This window comes from Capra hircus, chromosome 7 (genome assembly GCF_001704415.2).
Source record: "Capra hircus breed San Clemente chromosome 7, ASM170441v1, whole genome shotgun sequence".
Taxonomy (NCBI): Eukaryota; Metazoa; Chordata; class Mammalia; order Artiodactyla; family Bovidae; genus Capra; species Capra hircus.
This window is the reverse complement of record NC_030814.1, coordinates 71263105-71284609: the sequence shown is the minus strand read 5'-3', so window position 1 is coordinate 71284609 and position 21505 is coordinate 71263105. Positions and strand designations below refer to the sequence as shown.

General features: G+C 50.9%; 1 protein-coding gene across 7 annotated transcripts in view; it reads right to left on the bottom strand.

Annotated features, from left to right (window-relative positions):
• Nucleotides 1–21505, bottom strand: part of COL23A1 (collagen type XXIII alpha 1 chain) — a 386992-nt gene that overhangs the window by 20490 nt on the left and 344997 nt on the right. For 6 of the 7 annotated variants that reach the window (XM_018050569.1, XM_018050565.1, XM_018050570.1 and 3 more), the window contains exons 6-8: nt 5372–5398; nt 3903–3929; nt 2511–2537 (exon numbers count right to left, since the gene is read on the bottom strand). In XM_018050569.1, the coding sequence (XP_017906058.1) occupies nt 2511–2537; nt 3903–3929; nt 5372–5398 (81 nt within the window). The remainder of the gene's footprint in view (nt 1–2510; nt 2538–3902; nt 3930–5371; nt 5399–21505) is intronic. The other variant, XM_018050567.1, reaches the window with a different exon arrangement.

Sequence of the window (21505 nt, the reverse complement as noted above, 5' to 3'; positions counted from 1 at the left end):
AGGAAAGGCAGGATCTCTTCTGGCTACTGAGGCAAGAGTCTCCTTTAGACAGTTTTTTTTTCATCTGTGGACCCCACGCCATGAGAAAACTTGCCTCTCTAGACCATGGCACATATGACATAGCTCACTTGTCTTCCCAATTAAAACAGTAACTGAAGTTCTCAATGTCCACCACACAGATCTTCTGACCAGTCTGACTTAGCCAGGGTCCTGACCAAGAGAATAGAACTCCAGCCAAAAGACAATGGCTCAGAGTGGCCGTGGTGGTGGGTGATTCTTGTCTCATTTCACTCTGTGTTAGGAATCAGCTGCTAAACAATTCAAAGGCTCAGGGTGGGCACCACTGATATGGACTCTCCTTATCAAGGCAGAAAATGAATGTCGACACTCGCGCGTGTCCTAGAGGGTGTTTAACTTCTCCTGAGTTACTTGGAATGATGCTGGACACCCTTCTCCCCCCAGGATCGGATGGCTGAGGTCTCCCCCTAGGAACGTGGGATGAGTCGAGGGGAGCGTGCACACCAGCAGCCCAGACTCGGCCAGTCTACCTTGAGGATGCGGCGACTGTACACGTGATGGTCTCTACTTATAAAGTCCGGATTGAGCCTCGGGAAAACCATCTAGTCAGCAAATAGATGTTTGATGAGAAAGGCAGGAGGGTGATTTGGAAACCGCCAGGCTATTTCTGGAGGCAAAACCACTTAACCCAGCCTGGAGAGAGGAAGGGCATTGGAAGTGACGGACCACAGTGAGAGGATAACAGGGAGGAGGCCAGGGGTCTCCAAATGGAGGAAACAGGGTCCAAGTGTCAGACATTTTTTATCTTTCTCTTAAGCGTCAGGAGGAAACAAACAAGTGTCAAATTCGTTTCCTTCTCTACACAAATTTAAAAAGAGGTTTCTCTTAAAATTTTGTGTTGCCATGATGACACCCGGCTCCGCTTGAACTTAACTTTTCTCAAATCTTGAGCTAACCAAGGTGTTTTTCTTATGGAAACGTTTGTCTTCAGCTATGTTAATGAACTATGTATTTACCCTAGACTCTGTCTTTCTTCAGGTTGGTTCTTCTTAAGACTCAGAACCGATAAGGGCTCAACAAACCTGTGTGTTTTATTCATACATTGTTCTCCTAATCTATGTTAATGAAACTATATATTTACTTGGAAACCTGCCTTTCTTCCAGATTCATGTCAATTGTTTTATGGTCTGGGATGACTCACCTGGTGCCAATGTTATCTCAAAAGGTATGTTGTGGGTGAGGGGCCTGGTGCCACTCTGAGTTTTGAGACACCTCCTTTCTCTAATCAACAGCTCACTGATAGGTATATAACATACTGCTAGAGGCTAGCAGGGGGGCACCCATTCTGCCCCCTTCTGATGTCTATGTCAGAAGCTTTCTCTATCACTTTTATAGTTTAATAAAACTTTATTACGCAAAAGCTCTGAGTGATCAAGCCTCGTCACTGGCCCCCGATTAAATTCTTCTCCTCCAGAGGCCAAGAATCCCTGTGTCTTTCGTGGTTCATCAACAACCTTTTAACAGTCTCCAAAGAGGGCTGCTATGCTTGATCCCATCCCTCGGGTTCTTCTGCAAAGGGACCTCACCCTCCCCTAAGAGCTGGAGTCCATTTCTTCTCCCTTGTGACTTGGGTGGGTCCTGTGACTTCTGTGACTAACAGAATGCTGTGGACATGGCGCTGTGTCCTTTCTGGAGGTGGCTGTTAATTGGCCTCATGCCTCTTGGAATGCTACTCTTGGGACGGCCCTTCTCCCACCAGGCTGGGAGAGGCCTGAGCTACACAGAGATCCATGAGCGGGCATCTCCGGCTGAGCTCCCCACCAATAGCCACACGAATTGCCAAGACATGCTTTGTGGAGCCCACCCAGCAGGAGTCCCCACTCTGCTTCAGACTCTGTTGAGGAGACCCCTGGTTTGGCAGGAGGCACTGCTGGGTACCCGGGCCCAGGGGGCATGGAGGGCTAAAGGAGACTCCGACCTACTGTTCCCACTCAGCTGGGTACCCGCTTTCCTGATTGCCATGAACCTTCGTTTCAGGGGCTTGGGATATAGGATGTCAAGAGAAACTGAGTCTCAGAGGAGGAGGTGATTCACCCCACTTCACTCGGCTGGTAAGTGGCAGAATCGAATTCTGGGCTCAGGGCATCTGGCTCCAACCACAGCCTTCCCTCTTCCTGGGTGCCAGCTGCTCTCAGGAAGACCAGTCTCTAGTCTGGGCCCAGGCAGTCCCACTTTCTGCCTATCTATGGTGATAAGGGTGACCAGGATGTCTGCTTGTCTGTGCAGAGAATGGAACCTTTGGCCAAATCAAGGTGCTTGGAGCTTCTACCCGATGGCTGCTTAAGTAAAAACAGGCAGCAAGATGGACCACGAGTGGGGAGGGGGCTGTCACTCACTTCTTTCTGTGATAAGCATAGGGACCCAGAAGAAATACTTATTATGACATAAAACAAACCATGTAGGGGCGGGGGAGGGTCTTGCTCGGTTCTTACCTGGGGGCCAAAGTCTCCTGGTGCACCCTAGGAACAAAAACAGGATGACCCATCACCACCACTGCTATTACTTCTTCACATGTGTGGAGCATTTGCCCTGTGCTCAGTGCCTCATACACATGGTCTCACTCCAATCCCAACAAAAATAACATACAGACTCCACCTTATCTCCATTTCCAAGGAGGAAACTGAGCCACAGAGAGGCTAAGTAACTTGCCCAAGGTCACACAGCTAGCAGATCCAGGGCTTGGAGTGAGTGCTATCTATTGCCAGCCTCCAGACACAGCGGAGTAGAACCCTGGAGCTTCCGAATAATGATGGATGGTAACTGATTCACTGCTTGAAGTCACCAAGCTTTGGAGCAGTGTGCTATGTAGCAGTAGATGCCAAGACAACAATTTTTCTCTGGTTTCAAGAGAGAGGTCTCCCTGCCTTCATCATTTCTACGACTCAGCGGCATTAGCCAGAGCTGGCATGAAGGCAACCACTCCACCTGCCAACGGGTGCTTATTCTTTGTTCATCTACAAAGAACACTTAGTCCGTTACCTTGCACAGTCTTCCCCATGAGAAGTTGGTTTTAATTTACAGATGGAGTAAGTGAGGCCCACAGAGCTGGGCAACTTGCCAAAGATGACACGGTTGCAGTGGAGCTGGAATGCACATCTGAGGCTCCAAACACCAGATCCTGCGCCTTGCTCAGCCCTGATGGTGGACGGGAACCCTGGCTATTCTGACCTACACGGGGTACGTGGTAATGGGGGTTGTGGGTGGCGCCGAACAGCCTGGCCCTGTCCTGCTTAAGAAGTGTCTGTTGGTTCTATCACACCCAGGGCTGTTCTGGCCCCTGACTCCACTGTGGGACACACAGGTCTCCCCTCTCTCCTGCTCCCCTCCAAGGCAGCTGGAGTCCCAGCCCTCCAGGAGTCTGACTGTGACATTTAGTGCCCAAATGCCAGGGGAGTCCTTCTCACAAAGGGCTGCAAATATCCTGGGGCTAGCTCTCTACCATTTGTTTTCCTGGGAGGTGTTCTCCCCACAAAGAATGCCATCAACAGTGTCAATTCCCCAGGCTTTTCTGGTACCTTCCTCTTCTCAGGATTGATAATTTTGGAAACCTGTCATTTTGGATAGACTGTGCTTTGAGATTTGTTACACTCTGGTGCCAGAAGAATTCAGATCCAACCCTCCAGGTACTTTAACTTGTCACATGTAAGCCTCGTAACCATTTTAGGAGGTAGGCACCACTAACCCCACTTCACAGATGAAGAAACTGAGGCTCCAGGAGAGAATGTGACTTGCCCAAGGTCACACCCTGGGACTGGAGTTTGAAGGCAGGTTTCTGGCCTCCTTTTTCAGCCTGCCATATCCGGACAGCCTCCAGCATCACTTACCTTTTCCCCTTTGGGGCCTGGAAGTCCCTGGAGAAGGAAGATAGAGAAAGAACATGGGTGAGTGAAGAGGACTAGGCTGACCCCCTTCTGGTTTCCCTGAGGCTCTGAGGGCAGAAAGGCCTGTGAGGCTGAGCAGAGGTGTGGGTGGCTGAGTGAAAAGACCTGTGAGCCTATCAGCCTTTAGCTGCCTGTGCTGGCCCTAAGGAAGCTCTGCATCTCAGTCCTCACCATGAGGAAGACAGGGCACTGGGGCAGTCGCTGGCATCCTCTCTGCACAGGGGCAAGTGTGCTAGTCACTCCCCTTAGAGAACAGAGCTCTCCCCGCTCAGCCCTCGCTGTGCCCAGACACCAGTGAGGAGTCACTGACTCCTGGGCCTGGGGGTGTGAGAAGGTGGAGGAGGCTCCTGGCAGGCCACGGTGGTTGCCATCACCCTCTGGCTGCAGGGAAATGTGTCTCTTTCAGTCTTGCCAAGTTATTAATACCAGGACTTCTAGGGAAGCGGGTCAAGTCACACACTAGGCACAGACTGTGGGGCTCAGAGACCCTGGGGTGGGGGCTAGGCTGTGGGGGGGCCAGTTTGGTGTTCACACTCTTGGTCAGGGGCCTCAATCACTGGGATGGATCACTCCATCCCAAATCGTGTTCTCTTCAGCTAGTATTGGATTTGCTCATTCACTCTTTGAACAACTCATCCGTCTAGGTACTGGGTTCTTTCCTCCCGTCCTTTAATAATGTACCCAGCCTCAGTCAGCTCTCCAATCATTTGTTAGTCCATTCACTTTTCACTCAATTGTCTGCCCAACCGTCATGCATTTATACATCCACAAACTCATCTGCTCTTGCTTGCATCCAACTGTCTGTACAGTGTTTGATTCATTACCTCACTTGACTGTCCTTCCATCTACCCTCTCATCCATCCACTCATCTGTCCATCTGTCCATCTATCTAACTATCCATCTGTCCTTCCTTTCTTCCATCCATATCCAATTATTAATTTAATTATGCTATCTGTGTGCATCTTATTTATTCTGCTAAGGACGCCCATGGACCACCTCTGATCCAGGTGTTGAAAACTTTTCAGCGTGGTGTCCACCATCCAACTCCTGAGACTATATGAGGGGATGCTATGTGCTGAGGGCCTGCTGGGAGGGCAGGTGTTTTGAGGGCTGACTAAATACCAGGGACAGTGTTGTTCACAGTTTTTTGCATCCCCAGCATCCCTGTGGGGAGAGTTAATATGACTGTTTGACAAAAAAGAAGGCTCATGGTTGGGAGGTGAAAAGGCCTCCCCAAGGCTGCACAGCCAGCAGCAGGTGGGGCTGGATTTGAAGTCAGCTCTGACAGTCAGATAGCTCTCTCCATGGTGAACCACATTCTCAGCGGCTCCTCCCTCTGGAGCCCATGGTCATTCCCAACCCCAGGGGCAGCCCCAGCCCAGGACACCTACAACTGCCCTGATATCACTTACAGGCTTTCCATCCAGACCCAGTGGCCCCTGGAAAACGAGAAAGAGAGACAGAGAGAGCACAGAGGTTATATCTCTTCTGTGTTTTCTGACCCAGGGGCCCTGAATGACAAGAGGCCAGAGCCTGCCCAGAGTTCATGGTCTTGGGTACATTTCACATGGACTCAGGCTGGGGCATCCCTGTGTTGCTTGTTACCCAGAATCCCCCTCCTCTAAAAACAGAGCCCATTTCTCCTTCAAAGCCACCTGCCTCCATCACCCCATAGGATTTGGACATGTGACCACATTCCTTCCGCCAGGCTGAGTGGTTCAGGAATGAGTGTCATGCCCGAGGCTCTGAATGGTGGAGCTTTAGCTTTGTGGTGTCTGCCGATGGCCAGTGACCACCGCACGTAAGTCTCCACTATCTCCCCTTCACCTGTCTACACACCTGACAAAACCTTGCTGAGTTCCACCTCCTTGTGGGGGAATAGATCCAATGGGGGTGCCATGGACTGGGTCTGCCTGGTCTTGACCAACCCTTGCCCGCTGGGCCCAGCTATAAACAGTCAGTTTCCCTGGCTGGGTCTCCAGACTGCCCTGGCAGACAGTCATCCACCAGTTCCCCAGATGCTGCAACAATGGCTACCCCTTGGTGCCCTTGCTCAAGTCCCTCACTCCAGGAAGGAAACCAGGGCAGTTCTTAAAACTGGTCCCCTAAGTGCTTCCAGCCACTCGCTTTACATTCAAGTCAAGGGTCTGGATGTCAGGGCAATGGCCTGGGGGCAGCTGGGACCCCAGGAGAAGGGGGAATGGGGTCATTTCAAGGGCTCAGGCCCTGGAGTCTCCTGGTGAGGTGCAATTTCAGTCCCCGCCATCTGCAGCTCAGCCGGAGCTGCACGAGCTGGTCTGTCTTCTCCGGCCAGCTCCTGGCCATCTTGACCTGGATACGTATGAAAGGGCTCTTCTCTTCAGCAGTCCACTAAGAGTGGGCATTGCCCCCATCTACCCAGCATGGGCTCCGGCCCTGATAAGGCCATGTCCCTCTGGGCATCTCTACCTGAGACCCCTCACCCTGGCCTGGCCTTCCCAGCTGCCATAACACAGAGGGCCCAGTCTCATCCTGGGTCTCTTCTGGGGCTATTGGTGGCCTCCATACTCTGCCTGAATCGTAACAGAAGCCCTGTGTAAGGCAGGTGTTATCATTCTCATCTTACAGAGGAGGAAGCTGAGGCCCAGTGAGGGGAAGGCATTGCCCCAGGCCAGGTAGCCAGAAGAAGTCGGGACTAGAGCCTAGATGGCAGGGACTTCAATTCTCTGTGGACACAGAAGCCTATACTACACTCAAGCCCTGGCAGTGGTCTCACCTGGCCTCTGGCCACTCTCTCTCCCTCTTGTCTGCCCTTGTATTCCTCTGTTCAAACTTTCCTTGCTCTGTCCCCCTGCCCACTGGATCTTGCCTGTCCCTGGACCCCCAGTCAGCTTGTCCAGAGTGGTTGCCATTGCGGACTCTGTGCCCAGGCCCTGAGTGTGTCTGTCCGTCCTGCCGACCTGAGCCCAAACATAGTGCACGCTTGGCCTCTCTTTATGCTGCATGGTTTAAAAAAATCATAATGCAGATGGAAATTAAAAAGAGACGAAGATGCAGCTTAGAACTAAGTAACATTCTTTCCTTTTCAAGAAATAAGAAGGCGAAGATGCAGAGAAAAAGGAAGCCCTGTGTGTTACCGATGGGAGTAAATTGTGCAGCCACTAGGGAAAACAGTATGGAGATTCCTCAAATGATAAAAAACAAAACCACCTTACGATCTGGCAATTCCACGTCAGGGTATTTATAAAAAAAAAAACCGAAAACAATAATTCAAAAAGATACCTGCACCTCCATTGCAGCATTTTTCACAATGATGAACAGAGAAACAACCTACGTGTCCACTGATGGATAAACTGATAAGGAAGATGTGGTACACACACACACACACACACACACACACAGAGAAATACTATTCAACCATAAAAGAGAATGAGAGGAGCTTGCCTTTTCAACAACACGGCTGGACTGTGAAGTGCATTATGCTAAGTGAAAAAGCCAGGCAGAAAAAGATAAATACCATATGATCTCATTTATGAGTGAGTGAGTGAGTGGAAGTCACTCAGTTGTGTCTGACTCTTTGTGAACCCAAGGACTATAGTCGATGGAATTCTCTAGGCCATAATGAAGGAGGAAACAGACAGAACAGGCTCCATCTTGAAAGCAGGACTCCATCTTGGGCCGGACTGTGGACTTTGAGCTATATGTCCAGTATCTATGGAAACGACATACCAACTGGAAAACCAGGCCCTCTGGATGGAAGAGCCCCAGGGCTCATACCTAGACTCTCTGTTGCCTAAAAGAATACCCTAATTATCTGTGTAACCGAATAGAGTCATACATTCTATTATGCTTATTGGGGTATGACCACAGGCCTATTGATAATTGTCCACTGTTAACTACCTAGGCTTAAGGCATATGTATTATGGGTTAACTTTGATTGTATCTTTCTTTTCCTTTGTTCAGACTAGTTTCAGGGAATTTGGGGAGGTGAGTTTGGGCACGTATACTTAGGGTATATGAGGTTTTCAGAAAAACTGGTCTGGGTCCTTGGCTAAGAGGAGACGCCACCTTGGGCCCGCTGGTATAACAAACTGCACTCCGCTATCTGCATTGTCCTTCTGAGTGAGTTTGTTTCCCGGAACATGTGGCTACAACATTTGGTGCATGGGCCGGGAAATTCCTCACTTTGAGGAGACAAGTCCCATTCGGGACTACTCTGAGGCCTTGAGACTTGAGTCTTCTAGAGGGGAAAAGGCACCTCGCCCTTCTGGAAGGATTCTGCTTCTCAATGCCTGGACCTTTCACATTAGCAGGTAGTGGATGGCAGCAGGGGAACTGAGCGCTCAGGTGACGAGGAACCCACCCGGCAGGGTGGAAGAGGGGGCCTGATCACCACCCTGGGGGATTAGATGGGGCACAGACCCGCAGGAGCCTGGAATAGGCAGGTGGCAACGATTGCTTGGTACACAGGTTGACGAGTGTGTTAGGGCTTAGGAAGGAAATTTGTGAAGGTTATTTAGGAAGTGGTGTCCACGCTGTCTTGGGGAAAATTATTACCAAGCAATTGCCAGGGGATTTTTGGGAGAAGAAACTTGGTTTTTGTATGTTCGTATTCTGCCCTCCCCAAGGAGGTGTCCCATCTGCTATGAAATTCTTAACCCACTCGGAATTGTCAGGCTAGAAGGAGGGGGATACATAAGTGAGTACGAATTGGCTCTTCTGGAGACGGCCTGGGACGTGGGATATTTAACCCATCTGTGTTTTCATCCGCACCTGATCAAGCCCACCAAGGCAGAATGGACTTTAAAAGTTAAGGGAGAAACAGTCTTGGACCACATGGTGTTCTGGTTTGGGTGTGCTGACCAGCAGGTGAAGACGTGCTGATCCCCCTTCTCCCTTTGGGATCTGGCAGGTAAGGCTCTTCTCACCCCAATTAGGAAGGAGGCAGAATGGCAATTTAAGTGTCATTGAGTGGAAATATCAGAAGTACATAGGGTACTGAGAACTTCGTTCAGTTCAGTTCAGTTGCTCAGTTGTGTCTGACTCTGCGACCCTATGAATCACAGTATGCCAGGCCTCCCTGTCCATCACCAACTCCCAGACTTTGTAGACAGAATAAAAAGGAAAAGTAGAAGGTATGAGAAGGTAAGCAAGATGGGGGGAAGTGAATCTAAGGCAACTTTATTGGAGTGCATGATTAAAAGTTTAAAGAAGGGATTAGGAGGAGACTATGGGGTGAAGATGAAGCCTAACCGCCTCCACATACTCTGTGAGGTCGAAAGGCCCCCTATGGGAGTAGGATGGCCACCAGAGAGCACCATGAACTTAAAAATAGTGGAAGCAGTCTATGCAGTAGTCACAGGAGAGCCAGGGCACCTGGATCAATATCCATATATTGACTCAGGCTAGGGTTAGCTTAAGGCCCTCCTACTTGGACAAGATTCTGAATTCAGAAGGGAAAGGGAAAAATATTAATGGCACAAAAATTGATGATAAAAAGAAAATTCTACAGGATTTGGACAGGGACGACCTGACCCCTCCCCCACACCGGATAATGACGCGCCCGCCGCCCAGTGCTCCACCAGGACCGGAGGCCGCCTTAATGCCTGAACCAGGGCCAGGTGAAGTTCCTGAGCAGCCACTGCTCTTCCACCAGCTCTCCCGGAGTTCGTAGAGCCGCCGTTTTGGCAGGCTCCAACCCCAGCAAAGGAGACCTCTGGTCAATGCCCCCAGAATTCCACCTCAGCTGGACCTCCTAAATTGTATCCACCTCTCCTGTAACCCCTCAAGATGAATGGAGGTTGCACAATCTCCCGGAAAGGAAACCGGACGGGCTAAACAGTCAAGAGAGAGTTAACTCAACAATTTCCTGAGGTCTGGGTGGAAGACAACCCCCCTCAGGCTTGCAAAACAAGTCCCACTGGTAATAGAACTCAAACCCGGTACAACTACCCCAGCACTCTCCTTGGGCCTGCCAGACCTTGCTAAGCCGTTTACTCTTTACGTGACTGAAAAGGACAAGGTGGCTATGGGAGTGTTGTCCCAGACTAAGGGGACATAGGACAGACCAGTGACTTATCTCTAGTCAGCTGGACAATGTTGCCACTGGGTGGCTGGGAAGCTTATGGGCAGTTGCTGCAGTTGCCTTACTGGTTCGGGAGGCAGCCAAGCTGACTTTGGGCCAAGATTTGTTTGTAAAAGTCCCGCATGAGGTCAACATTCTCCTGCGAGGGGACCCTCATAAATGGCTGTCAACATCCCGGATTACTCAATACCAGGGACTGCTATGTGAGAACCCCCATGTTACTACTGAGCCTTGTCAGGCCCTGAATCTGGCCACTCTCTTTCTTGTGGGAGAAGGTGGGCCCTCACATGATTGCAAGGAAATATGCCAGCAGATCTGACTTGAGAGACCAGCCAATCCCGGACCCAGATTTGGTCCTGTACACCAATGGCACCAGCCTGGTGAAACAAGGACAATGACTGTCGGGATATGCAGTAGTCATGGAAGAAACCATTGTTGAGGCTAGCTCTCTGCCATCACAGTGGTCCGCTCAACAGGCCAAACTATATGCTCTAATCCAGGCCCTCCAGCTGTCCAAAGGACAGAATCTCAGAACTGCACCGCCTGCTCACAGGTCAATGCTGCCTCTCGGCACAGACAGAAACCTCCAGGGATTCAGGTAAAAGGCACGCTGTCCTTTGAACACCTGGAAGTGGACTTCACTGAAATGAAACCTCACCAACACTACCATTACCTGCTGGTCATGGTATGTACATTCTCGGGATGGGTAGAAGCTTTTCCTACCTGGACTGAAAAAGCATCAGAAGTAGCCTCGTGCCTGCTTAGGGAGATAGTTCCCAGATTTAGATTTCCTACCAGTATTGGATTGGACAATGGCCTGGCTTTTGTAGCTGACTTAGTATAACAAGTAAGCAAAACTTTAAACATAAAGTGGAAATTACATACAGCATATAGGCCCCAGAGTTCTGGGACAGTGGAAGGAACAAACTGGACACTTAAAGAGATACTCTCAAGTGGATCTTAGAGACTGACTGTTCCTGGGTGGACTTGTTTCCAAAGGCTCTGCTCAGACTCAGGATGACCCCACAGTCCCATGGCTCTTCTCCATACAAAATTGTGTATGGGAGGTCCCCTCCCATAATAAAACAGGTGTTAACAAATTTGTCTCAGGTAAGGGGAGATGAGATTTACAGCAGATGCAACAACTGGGTTAAGGTAATAAATCAGGTAACTAAGTTTGTACAAGAAAGTGTGCTGTTCCCTCTTGGGGAACAGATTCACGAATTTGTGCCCGGGGATCAGGTGTGGTCAAGGACTGGCAACACGACTCCTTGGCCCCACATTGGAAGGGTCCAAATATTGTTTTTCTAACCACCCCTGTTGCTACTGCTGCTGCTAAGTCGCTTCAGTCATGTCCGACTCTGTGCGACCCCATAGACGGCAGCCCGCTAGGCTCCCCCGTCCCTGGGATTCTCCAGGCAAGAATACTGGAGTGGGTTGCCATTTCCTTCTCCAATGCCTGAAAGTGAAAGGTGAAAGTGAAGTCGCTCAGTCGTGTCCGACTCTTAGTGACCCCATGGACGGCAGCCTTCCAGGCTCCTCCGTCCATGGGATTTTCCAGGCAAGAGTACTGGAGTGGGGTGCCATTGCCTTCTCCACCCCTACGGCAGTTAAAGTTGCAGGTGTCACTCCCTGGATCCACCACATGAGGGTAAGGAGAACATACCACGCAGACCTGGAGAGCGCCGAGTGGACTACACAGAAGGACCCCACTGGGCTCCGTGAAACCAAGATCATCTTAAAGAAGAAACAGAGATGAAGCTCTACAGTCAATTGCTGCTACAAGGACTTGCTGGTGTCATCTTGAGACTAACCATAGTTTCAGTACAAAGAGGGACCTGTGCTATAATTAAAGTTGAATGTTGTGTATATATTCCTGATTTATCTGGCTATATATCAGCCACCCTAGATGACATGAAAGGCCAGGTAAAAGTTATGTCTGATGATAATCTTCCTTTTTGGACTTTGGTCCTGTCTTGGGTGAAGAGTGATTGGTGGAAAACTATATTTACCATTGTTATAGTTGCCTTGATAGTTCTGCTTTGTGGACCCTTCATTTTGCAATGTATTACGAAATTGTAACCCAAAGGTTGATGTCATTCTCCCAAATTGGAGGTCAGAGAGTCAGGGTGCAATATATCCCTATGAATGATGCTCATACTATGAGTTAAGAGCATCGAGAGGGGGGAATGAAGGAGGAAACAGACAGAACAGGCTCCATCTTGAAAGCAGGACTCCATCTTGGGCCGGACTGTGGACTTTGAGCTATATGCCCAGCATCTATGGAAACGACATACCAACTGGAAAACCAGGCCCCCTGGATGGAAGAGCCCCGGGGCTCGTACCTAGACTCTCTGTTGCCCAAAAGAATACCCGAATTATCTGTGTCACCGAATAGAATCATACATTCTGTTATGCTTATTGGGGTATGACCACAGGCCTATCGATAATTGTCCCCTGTTAACTACCTAGGCTTAAGGCATATGTATTATGGGTTAAATTTGATTGTATCTTTCTTTTCCTTTGTTCAGACTAGTTTCAGGGAATTTGGGGAGGTGGGTTTAGGCACGTACACTTAGGGTATATAAGGTTTTCAGAAAAACTGGTCAGGGTCCTTGGCTAAGAGGAGACTCTGCCTTGGGCCCGCCGGTGTAATAAACTGCACTCCGCTATCTGCATTGTCCTTCTGAGTGAGTTTCTTTCCCAGAATGTGTGGCTACAACAATAATACTGGAATGGGTAGCCTTTCTCTTCTCTGGGGGATCTTCCCAACCCAGGAATTGAACCAGCGTCTCCTGCATTGCAGGCGGATTCTTTACGAACTGAGCTATGAGGGAAGCCCTCTTTTTGTATGTGGAAACAAAATAAATGAGCTTATAGATAGAGAGAACACACTGAAGGTTGCCAGAAGTAGGGGAGTGGGTGAAATGGAAGAAAGTGTCAAAAGGTACAACCTTCAAGTTACAAGATAAATAAGCTCTAGGAATGTAACGTACAGCAATGATGACTCCAGTTAACAATACTGTATTGTATACTTGAAAGTTACTAAGAGGGTAGATCTCCAAAGTCTTCATCACAAGAAACAAAACAAAACAGAGACTAAGGTGTAGCTTAGAACTAAACGAAGCTCTTTTCTTCAAATGCCAGGGGGCAGAACACAGCAGACCTCACTGCTAAGTCGCCAGCAGCAGCTGGTGACATGAGCTGGCCTTGGAACTAGATTGCATGATGAGTTCAAGACACTCCTGATAAAGGCCAGGATACAGAGCAGGGCTTGCTTTGGACTTGACTCCCTTTCCTTCACAGGGTCTGCCCTTGCCACAGCTCTGGGAGACTGGTGCCATGTCCCTTCCTACAGATGAAGAAGCTGAGCCAGTGGGATTGTCCTGCTCTCCATGCAATGCTCTCTCTCCAGCAGCCCAGGATAGCAGGAGTGATGGATGGCTATCCAGGGAATCTGGGGAGAAGCCTCATAGGCTCCGCCTTCCTTCCAGGATTTCTGGTGCCTCTGACTCCCTGAGTGAGGAGACGCAGGGCTCTCTGGACCCTCTTTCACTTTGACCCTCTGCCAGGCCCAGTTCCAGTTGGCGTGAGGCATGCAGTGCCATGGTGCCCCGCTTTTCTAGAAATGACTGCTGCAGAAGGGAGCTTGCGGATGTTCTCTTGGCTTTGACCCCAGGGGGGAAAGCTCAGTGCCACCAACTGTCTCTGAGAGCATTCTGAAGGCCAGACCTCAGCAGCCCCCTCCAAAGAGTGACCAGGGGCCTCTTGCCTTCCAGGCAGGATGCTCCCTTCTGCCACCTCCAAGACTGTCCCAGTAGATCATTGACGGTGCAGCCTTGGTTCCCAGCTTACTAGATTGTGAGAAGCCCCCTACATGGCAGAAAACCAAGTTTTCAATCCGGGGTCCTGCCTGTATTTGGGGTCACAGGGCCCTTGGCTCCTGGGACTTGATAAAGTTTGTAGTTTCAGAATAATGGCAGAGGGGGCATGAAGAGCAGCAACCTTGGAAATGTCCACGGTGAGGCTGAAGGAAAGTTACGAACTCCTCAGGGACTCAAAGCTGGAGCTGTATGTGGAGAATCCCATGGACAGAGGAGCCTGGCGGGCTACAGTTCATTGGGTCACAAAGAGTCAGACATGAGTGAAATGACTTAGCATGCACGTGGTTAGATATGATGCCAAGAAGATTCCCTTGGCAAACATAGAATGGTGACGTGAAGATACTTAGAGACCAGAGGGTGCTGGCCTGACTTCGGGGATGGAGCTGACCCACAGCTATGGCTTTGGTCTGTGGAGGTGGCTCTGGGCTCATCTCTGATGACATCGAGGCAGGAAGGTTTTGCCCAGACCCTTGAATTCTCTGCTGGGGAAATAGCTGATGCGTGGAGAGGCTGCTCAGTGACCATGGGTCACGGGGAGTCACTGAGGAGGGAACTCACAGAAGGGTGGGGTGGGGGAAAAAACAGCTTGGCTTTGGAGTCAGATGGACTTGCCCAGCTTTGGGGCATGATTCTGACCTCTCTTATCTTGGGAGAGGCTGGGGCCTGGGCTGTGACCCTTAGAGGATGGGCCCTGCCCAGTCACCCTAATACTGCTTTTACCAAACTGATGTCCTTGGAACACTGGTGTCTTGCAGGGTGTTAACAGGCTTGCCTGGGGTAAGGAATTCTATGGTCAAGTAAGGAGTTGTTATTGAGTTACAAGTTGTGTCCCACTCTTTGAGACTCCAGGGACTGCAGCACTCCAGGGTTCCCTATCTCTCACTGTCTCTCGGAGTTTGCCTAAGTTCATGTCCATTGAACCGGTGATGCCATCCAACCATCTCATCCTCTGTTGCCCTCTTCTCCTGTCTTCAATCTTTTCCAGCATCAGGGTCTTTCCCATTGAGTCAACTGTTTGCTTCAGGTGGCCAAAGTATTGGAGCTTCACTTTCATCATCAGTCCTTCCAAAGAGTATTCAGAGTTGATTTCCTTTAAGATTGACTGGTTTGATCTCCTTGCTTTCCAAGGGACTCTTAAGAGTCTTCTCCATAGCAGACTTTTTTGAAGCATAGTTTGAAAGAATCAATTCTTCAGCGTTCTGCCTTCTTTACTGTCCAAGTCTCACATCCATACACAACTACTGGAAAGACCATAGCTTTGAATATATGGACCTTCGTTGGCAAAGTGATTTCTTTGCTTTTGAATACCCTGTCTAGGTTTGTCATAGCTATCCTGCCAAAAAGCAATCATCTTCTAACTTCATGACTGCAGTCACCATCCACAGTGAAGTAAGGAGTTATACCCTGTGAAATAGATTTCTTTCCTGCAAGACTTGCCTGAGCCATCATTCTGCTTGTGGGTCTCCCAGAAGGCAATGTTCCCAGCTTCACTGGATCCCTTGTCTCAGGGCCTGGCTGAATCTTTGCAAAGCAACTGTGATGGCAGGCTGTGTGGATGAACCTGGTGTTTCCATGAGTTGGAAGGAGGTCCAAGCCTGGCTCTGAGTGCTCTGTGAGGAAGAGAAACATTCTGGGGAAGGGTAGGTCTAGTAGATGGGCTGGAGCAAGTCCAGGCTGAGTGCCCCAGCTGCTGACAAGCTGGTTTTGGGCAGGAGGGGCATGTACTGGGAAGCCAAGCCATCTTTTTTTTTTTTTTTTGGGTGCTGATTTATTTCTTTATTAGACAAGCCAAGCCATCTTGAAGAGCAGAGCCCCAGACGGGGTGGTGGCAGGGCCTTGGTGGCAGGGGGTCTTATCCTGTCCAGACAGCCCTCCCTTCCCTGACTCTCGGCAGTCCCGGCTGCTTCTCTCCCTGCATCGCCCACCAGAGGAGCAGAAGGAATGACACTGGGCAGCCCACAGAGTGAAGGCAGGACTTGGGCCTTCCCTGGGTTCAAATCCCCTCTCTGAGCCTCAGCTCCCACAGAACGGGTGATCCTGAGGGTCAGATGCCACAGCACTGTGCCTGGAGGTGCTCGGTCCCTGCTGGCTCCTTCCCCTGCCTGATCAAAGCCGTGGAATTCACCAGAGGTTTTCAACGCTTTCTACCCTCCACGAAGCTAGACAGCTGTTTACAAGCCTGGGTTATGCTTTAAATCACTCCTCCCTGGTGCAGATCAGCTGAGCTCCAGGGCGATTCTGGTTGTGTAGAAGCAAACAGAACCTCGCTCTGTGCTGAATCTCAGGCCAGGAGGACAGAGCCCCCATGCTGGCCCATCCCCTTGCCTCGCTCCACAACCTGAGCAGCCTGGAACCTCAGTTTCCTCATCTGTAAAATGGAGGTCATGCCTTTCTCTCTCTCTCTCTCTCTCTCTCTCTCTCTTTTTAATGCCTTTTTCTCAAATGACAAGTTCAACACGCGTCCCAAGATAGTCTCCTTGGTCTCCTCTTTCAGATCAACCCAAGTTGTGAGACCTACAGGTAAGCAGGCATGGAGTGGAGTCTGCACTGGCCCTGGGGTGGGCAGCGCTGGGGAGGGATGTTTGTGTGGCCTTCTGAGTGGCTGGCAGTGAGATGCCAGGCTGTGCCACTGCCGACATCTCTTACCTTTGTGGGTTTGCTCCCTCCCTCACCCCTTGGGTATTTCCTAAGCAGCGTTCCATGGAGCCATCTTTCAAAAAAATATTAGCAAGTATGGCAAAAGAGAGGAGGTTTCTTGGTGAAGTAAGTTTGGGCCATGGAGTATGCCAACTCTGTCACTGGAGCTTCTCAATGTGGCCATGGAACAAAGCCTTGGAGGGTCCCCGAGGCAAAGAAGTTGTGCAGACTGTTTGCTCCGTGTGAGGCTGGCTCTGTTCCTCCCTGTTAGCTGTGGCTCAGGCCTCCCAACTGGCGAGAGTATCTGTTGTATGGAACTGAATCAATATACTGGCTGTGTTTAGACAGAGACAGGAGTAAATGCTCAGACCAGCCGGAGCTGGGTGACTATCTTGCTTTCTGGTTGTAATTAACGCTGACAGCTCCTGTCAGGGAATGAAGCCCCCTCCAAATGCACCAGAACAGGGCCCCTGGATGGGGGGCTTACCAGGATTATCAGTCCAGGTCCAGTAATTATGGCCCAGATGTTGACAGTTCATCAAATTACAAGGCTGTTGGGGCCCAGAGTCCCAGCCTGGGATGTGCATTTTCCTGTGCAAAGACTGTCTCATTAGGGCTGTCCAGTGGGCAAGGGAGTGGATGGGCAGCGCCCTCGGGCAGGTCAGTACCATGTGGTTCTGATTTCTCAGGTCAGGCTGTTTGCATACACACGGGCCACAGCACGACTGTCCGGGCTTAGCGATTTCCCAGACTTGAATTTCACTGTAGGGTAAGGGAAGAAAGAACCCCATTCTTACGTCCAGGCTGGCTGCAGCTTGTGTCTTGGTGGTGGCACGTGCCTTCTGGGGAACCCCTTCCTGGGATCTCAGGCCCTTTGTAGAGTGGTCTCTGCAGTCACCTGCTACACCTCAGAGTGAGCTGTGGGGTCCAGCTGTGCGGGGACCTAGGAGCCTGCCAAGGTCGGAGCCCTGCCCTTCACTTGGCCCTTCCATGCTGCCCCCTCTCACTCCTTGTCTGGGCAAGGAAGGGCAGGGCTGGCCTGGAGCCAGGTTTGGTTTAGTTGCAACATTTAAAAATTGGTTTAGTTGCAACATTTAAAAACATAAACATCTGGAGCATGGACTTTTATTGAAAAGCTGAAGATGGGTTCAGCTGGGTTCACATGCCTGGCAACAGCTGCTAGGCCCAGCGCAGTTCCCAGGGCCTCACAACTGGCCTACTGTCCTGCTGAAGTGACCTGCCAGCTCTGTAGGGGCATCTGGCTTTGTGACCCTTGGCCTAGAAAACCCATTGGTCTCTTTAGCTCTGTGATTTTGTGAGGCCGGAAAGCCAGCTGGCTTCTATTTTGGGGAGAAGACATGATCAGTGAACACGCTGTGTGCCCTGGAAGCAATTACACGTATGTCCATTACACCTCTTGGCTAGAAGAAGGGGTGCTATGCCTTTGAACAGATCCCCAAATACCTGCCTAAATTACACATTTGCCTGTTACATGATTGCCCTGTCAGATATCAGGAAAAATTGTTTCAGGGTGGGGTGAAGGGGAGTGACAGATCTGACTCCCACTTGGTGGGGGAGGATGGAAGCTGGATCAGTGAACTGAGCTTGTCTGCTGAGAGCTGCCTCCAGCCTGGTGTCTCCAGCTCAGGCACGTGGGGCTGGTCTGAGGGAAGGCAATGAGGATGGCAGACCAGCTGAGGCACCCATTTTGGTGGCTGCCTCTGGTGCGATGAAGACCTAGCAGGATGGATCAGAGGGTGATGGTCCCAGTGTGGCTGAAACTATATAATGAGTAGTGGCCTGCCTGGGACAGCACAGTTCAGCTGGTGGGACTGAGTGGAGGGAACAGGATTACCAGGACACCAGGGGACAAGGTGTCTGACAAGTGACTGACAGGGCTCACAGCAGACACTGAGGCTGCAGGGACCCCTGATGTCCTAGGCTACACACCTGATCTGCCCTCTTGCCCTGAGCCTTAGTCTGCAGGGCCACTTGCCTGCTTCCTCCCATCCTTACTCATGTTTGAATCCCCAGCCTCTCTGAAACCTTGGGTTTTGAGGTAAGCCCTCCTTGGTTTCCATGGGTGACACAGTTGTCACCCACTGTTACCAGATTGGGCTTCCCTGGTGGTCCAGATGGTAAAGAGTCTGCCTGCAATGCAAGAGACCTGAGTTTGATCCCTGGGTTGGGAAGATTTCTTGGAGAAGGGCATGGCAACCCATCCAGTAGTCTTGCCTGGAGAATTCCATAAACATAGGAGCCTGGTGGGCTACAGTCCATGGGGTTGCAAAGAGTCACAAGAATTAACAGGTTGATTGGAATTCTTAAGAATCCAAAGATTTCATTAAAAAACCTGTATTTCCAGCTGCTCTTGAAATGTTAAAAGATGTGGTAATGATTGAGCTGCTTGGGCTGAGCTGCAGTGACCCCCTTAGATAGGGCATGTGCCCTCCCAGTTCAGTCGAGGCCCACTGCTCCCTCCACTCCCCTGCACCCAGCCCGCCTCCCCTGTTTCATCACCTGGCTGGCCCCTGGAATGCACCAATGAGCTTGCGAGCCTGCAATTCTAGCTCTGAACCATCTCTCCGAACCACATATACATCCAGTTCTCCACTTACCCTGGCTGGAACTTGGCCTCTCCCCTGGATCGGTCTCCACCAGCCCCTGTGCCTCCTATCCCCAGTGTCCATTCTTCCTACAGTGAAGCAGTGGGGAGTCATCCTCACTGTTCTGCTTTTACCCTGCAGGCCTTGGAGCAAGCTGCTTAACTTCCCTGGAGCTTGTTTCCTCCTCTGTAAAGTAGGTGTGGTGTGGATGGAATGATTTCCTATAGGTGACAGTGTCCAGACTAGAGCTGGGCACCCAGGGGGTTGAATGAATGTGACTGTAATGTGCTGGGCCAGCTTCTGTGTAAAAATCCAGGAAATGGGGCAGAGCTAAAAGACACACACACACACAAACACACACACACACACACACCTTTGCCTTCTCACCTGGAAGTCATTGACCCTAAGCATAGCCCTGTTGGGCAGATACCGTTATTACCTCCATTCCACTGATGAAGAAACTGAAGGTTGGCGAGGCTAGGCATAGCCAGTTTGGCCTGGGACCCAAGCCTGAATTTCCTGCTTAAACCCGGCATGCTTCCCACCTCACCATCTCCCTGTGGCTGCACCGGGTACGGCCTCACCCCCACCCTCAGGGCAGAGCTGCAGCTTCCCTTGGCCTAACATTCAAGAACCCCCTGTCTGCCCCCACGATACTCCTTCCAGACCCACACATCACCTCTGAGAAGTCTTCCTCACCTTTTCCTCAGCCACACAATTCCTCAGTAACTGACCCACTGCACTGCCTTCCCGCCACCTCCCGTCCCCACTGTGACTCTCCCTGAGGATCCGGTGCCCACCAGAGGCCTGCCTCTGAAGCGTGTCTGTGACTGTTTGAAGTGCCCCCTTCTCTAGATGGGCTTGCGCCATCCTGTCCCACCGAATTTGGGTCTGAGTAGCCCAAAAAGGCTTCCCAGGTGGTATTAGCGGTAAAGAACCTGCCCACCAATGCAGGAGATCTGAGATGTGGGTTCAATCCCTGGGTTGGGAAGATCCCCCTGAAGGAGGAAATGGCAACCCACTCCAGTGTTCTTGCCTGGAGAATCCCATGGACAGAGGAGTCTCACAGACTACAGTCCATGGGATTGCAAAGAGTCGGACATGACTGAAGCGACTTAGCATGCACGTGAGTAGAAGGACCTGCCTTTGTAGGGAGATGACCCACTGGGGCCAGTCTCTCCCAAGAAGCCCCTCTTGAAGGGTGGTTATGTAGCACAGGCTTGCATACCTCCAGTGACAGGGAACTCACTGCTTCCTGGGCAACCTGATGGATTTGCAAGGTTTCTGTTAAGCCTGGACCTTCCCAGGTTGGATGCTATTGCAAGTTCTCTCCACTTTGTGCCCCCTTTATGGAGGCAACTTACTTGTCAATGAAGCTGAGTGCTCCAGGCCTGCTGGCCTTGACCCTCCTCTCCTGTTCCCTCCCAGCCTGGCCTGTTTTGGGTGCACCTTCTCTCTGGACATTATCCTTGAAGTTCCCATCTGCCAGCCCCTCCTCAGCCTTCCAAACTCGGCCCACACCTCTCTTCCTTTGGATGGTGCCCTGACCCCCACCAAGCCTGGCCTGGGTCACAGACACTTGTAGCAACCTGCACCTTCTCAGCCCTGAAGTTTGATTCTCTCTCCCACTCAATCCCCTCCTCCATGAGGGGAGGGGCCCTAGATGTATGTCTCACTAGTTGTATCCCAAGTGTCAAACAAAGTGAGGACACAATAAATATTTATTGAGTGAACCAATTGCCAAGTGAATTCTTCTATAAAGTTCCCTACTAGCACCAGCGCTTGGCCTGGGAGCACCAGAGGGCGCTCCTGGCCTGTCAGGCACCAGCTGACTCCTGTCCTTCTGGGCCACATCTTGAGTGCTGGGGACACTGCTTTGGGAGGGGCTCCTTCAGCCTCAAGGGCTCCCCTGCTGGGGTTGGTGATCACCGTGGTTGAAGGAACTGTCACTCACTGAACCCCATCTGTATGTCCAGTGCTAGGGCGCTCATGGGGTCAGTTAATTGGCTCCCCAGATGCCTGAAGAGGGGTCATACGGTCTATGGAGCCCCAAAGCCCACTCTCTCTCCACTGCATGGGCAGGACAGAGGGCCAGTCCTTGATTTCAGGAGGATACTGTGTGGACCAGCTTCAAACTCCAAATACCTGCTTTCTTTCAAGTCTACTCGCTTGGAAGACCTGAGTTTGCCCCAGTGGCCTAGTACAGGTCTGTGAACATGCTCTTCCTGGCAATGTGGTGAGGGTGCTTCGCTGCCTGGGGAGAAAGGGGGTCAGAGACCAGCCTGGAGGGCATCACTCTGCAAAGGTGTCACAGGAACACCTGCAAAGAGCCGGACAAACCTCTGCTGGCCTCCC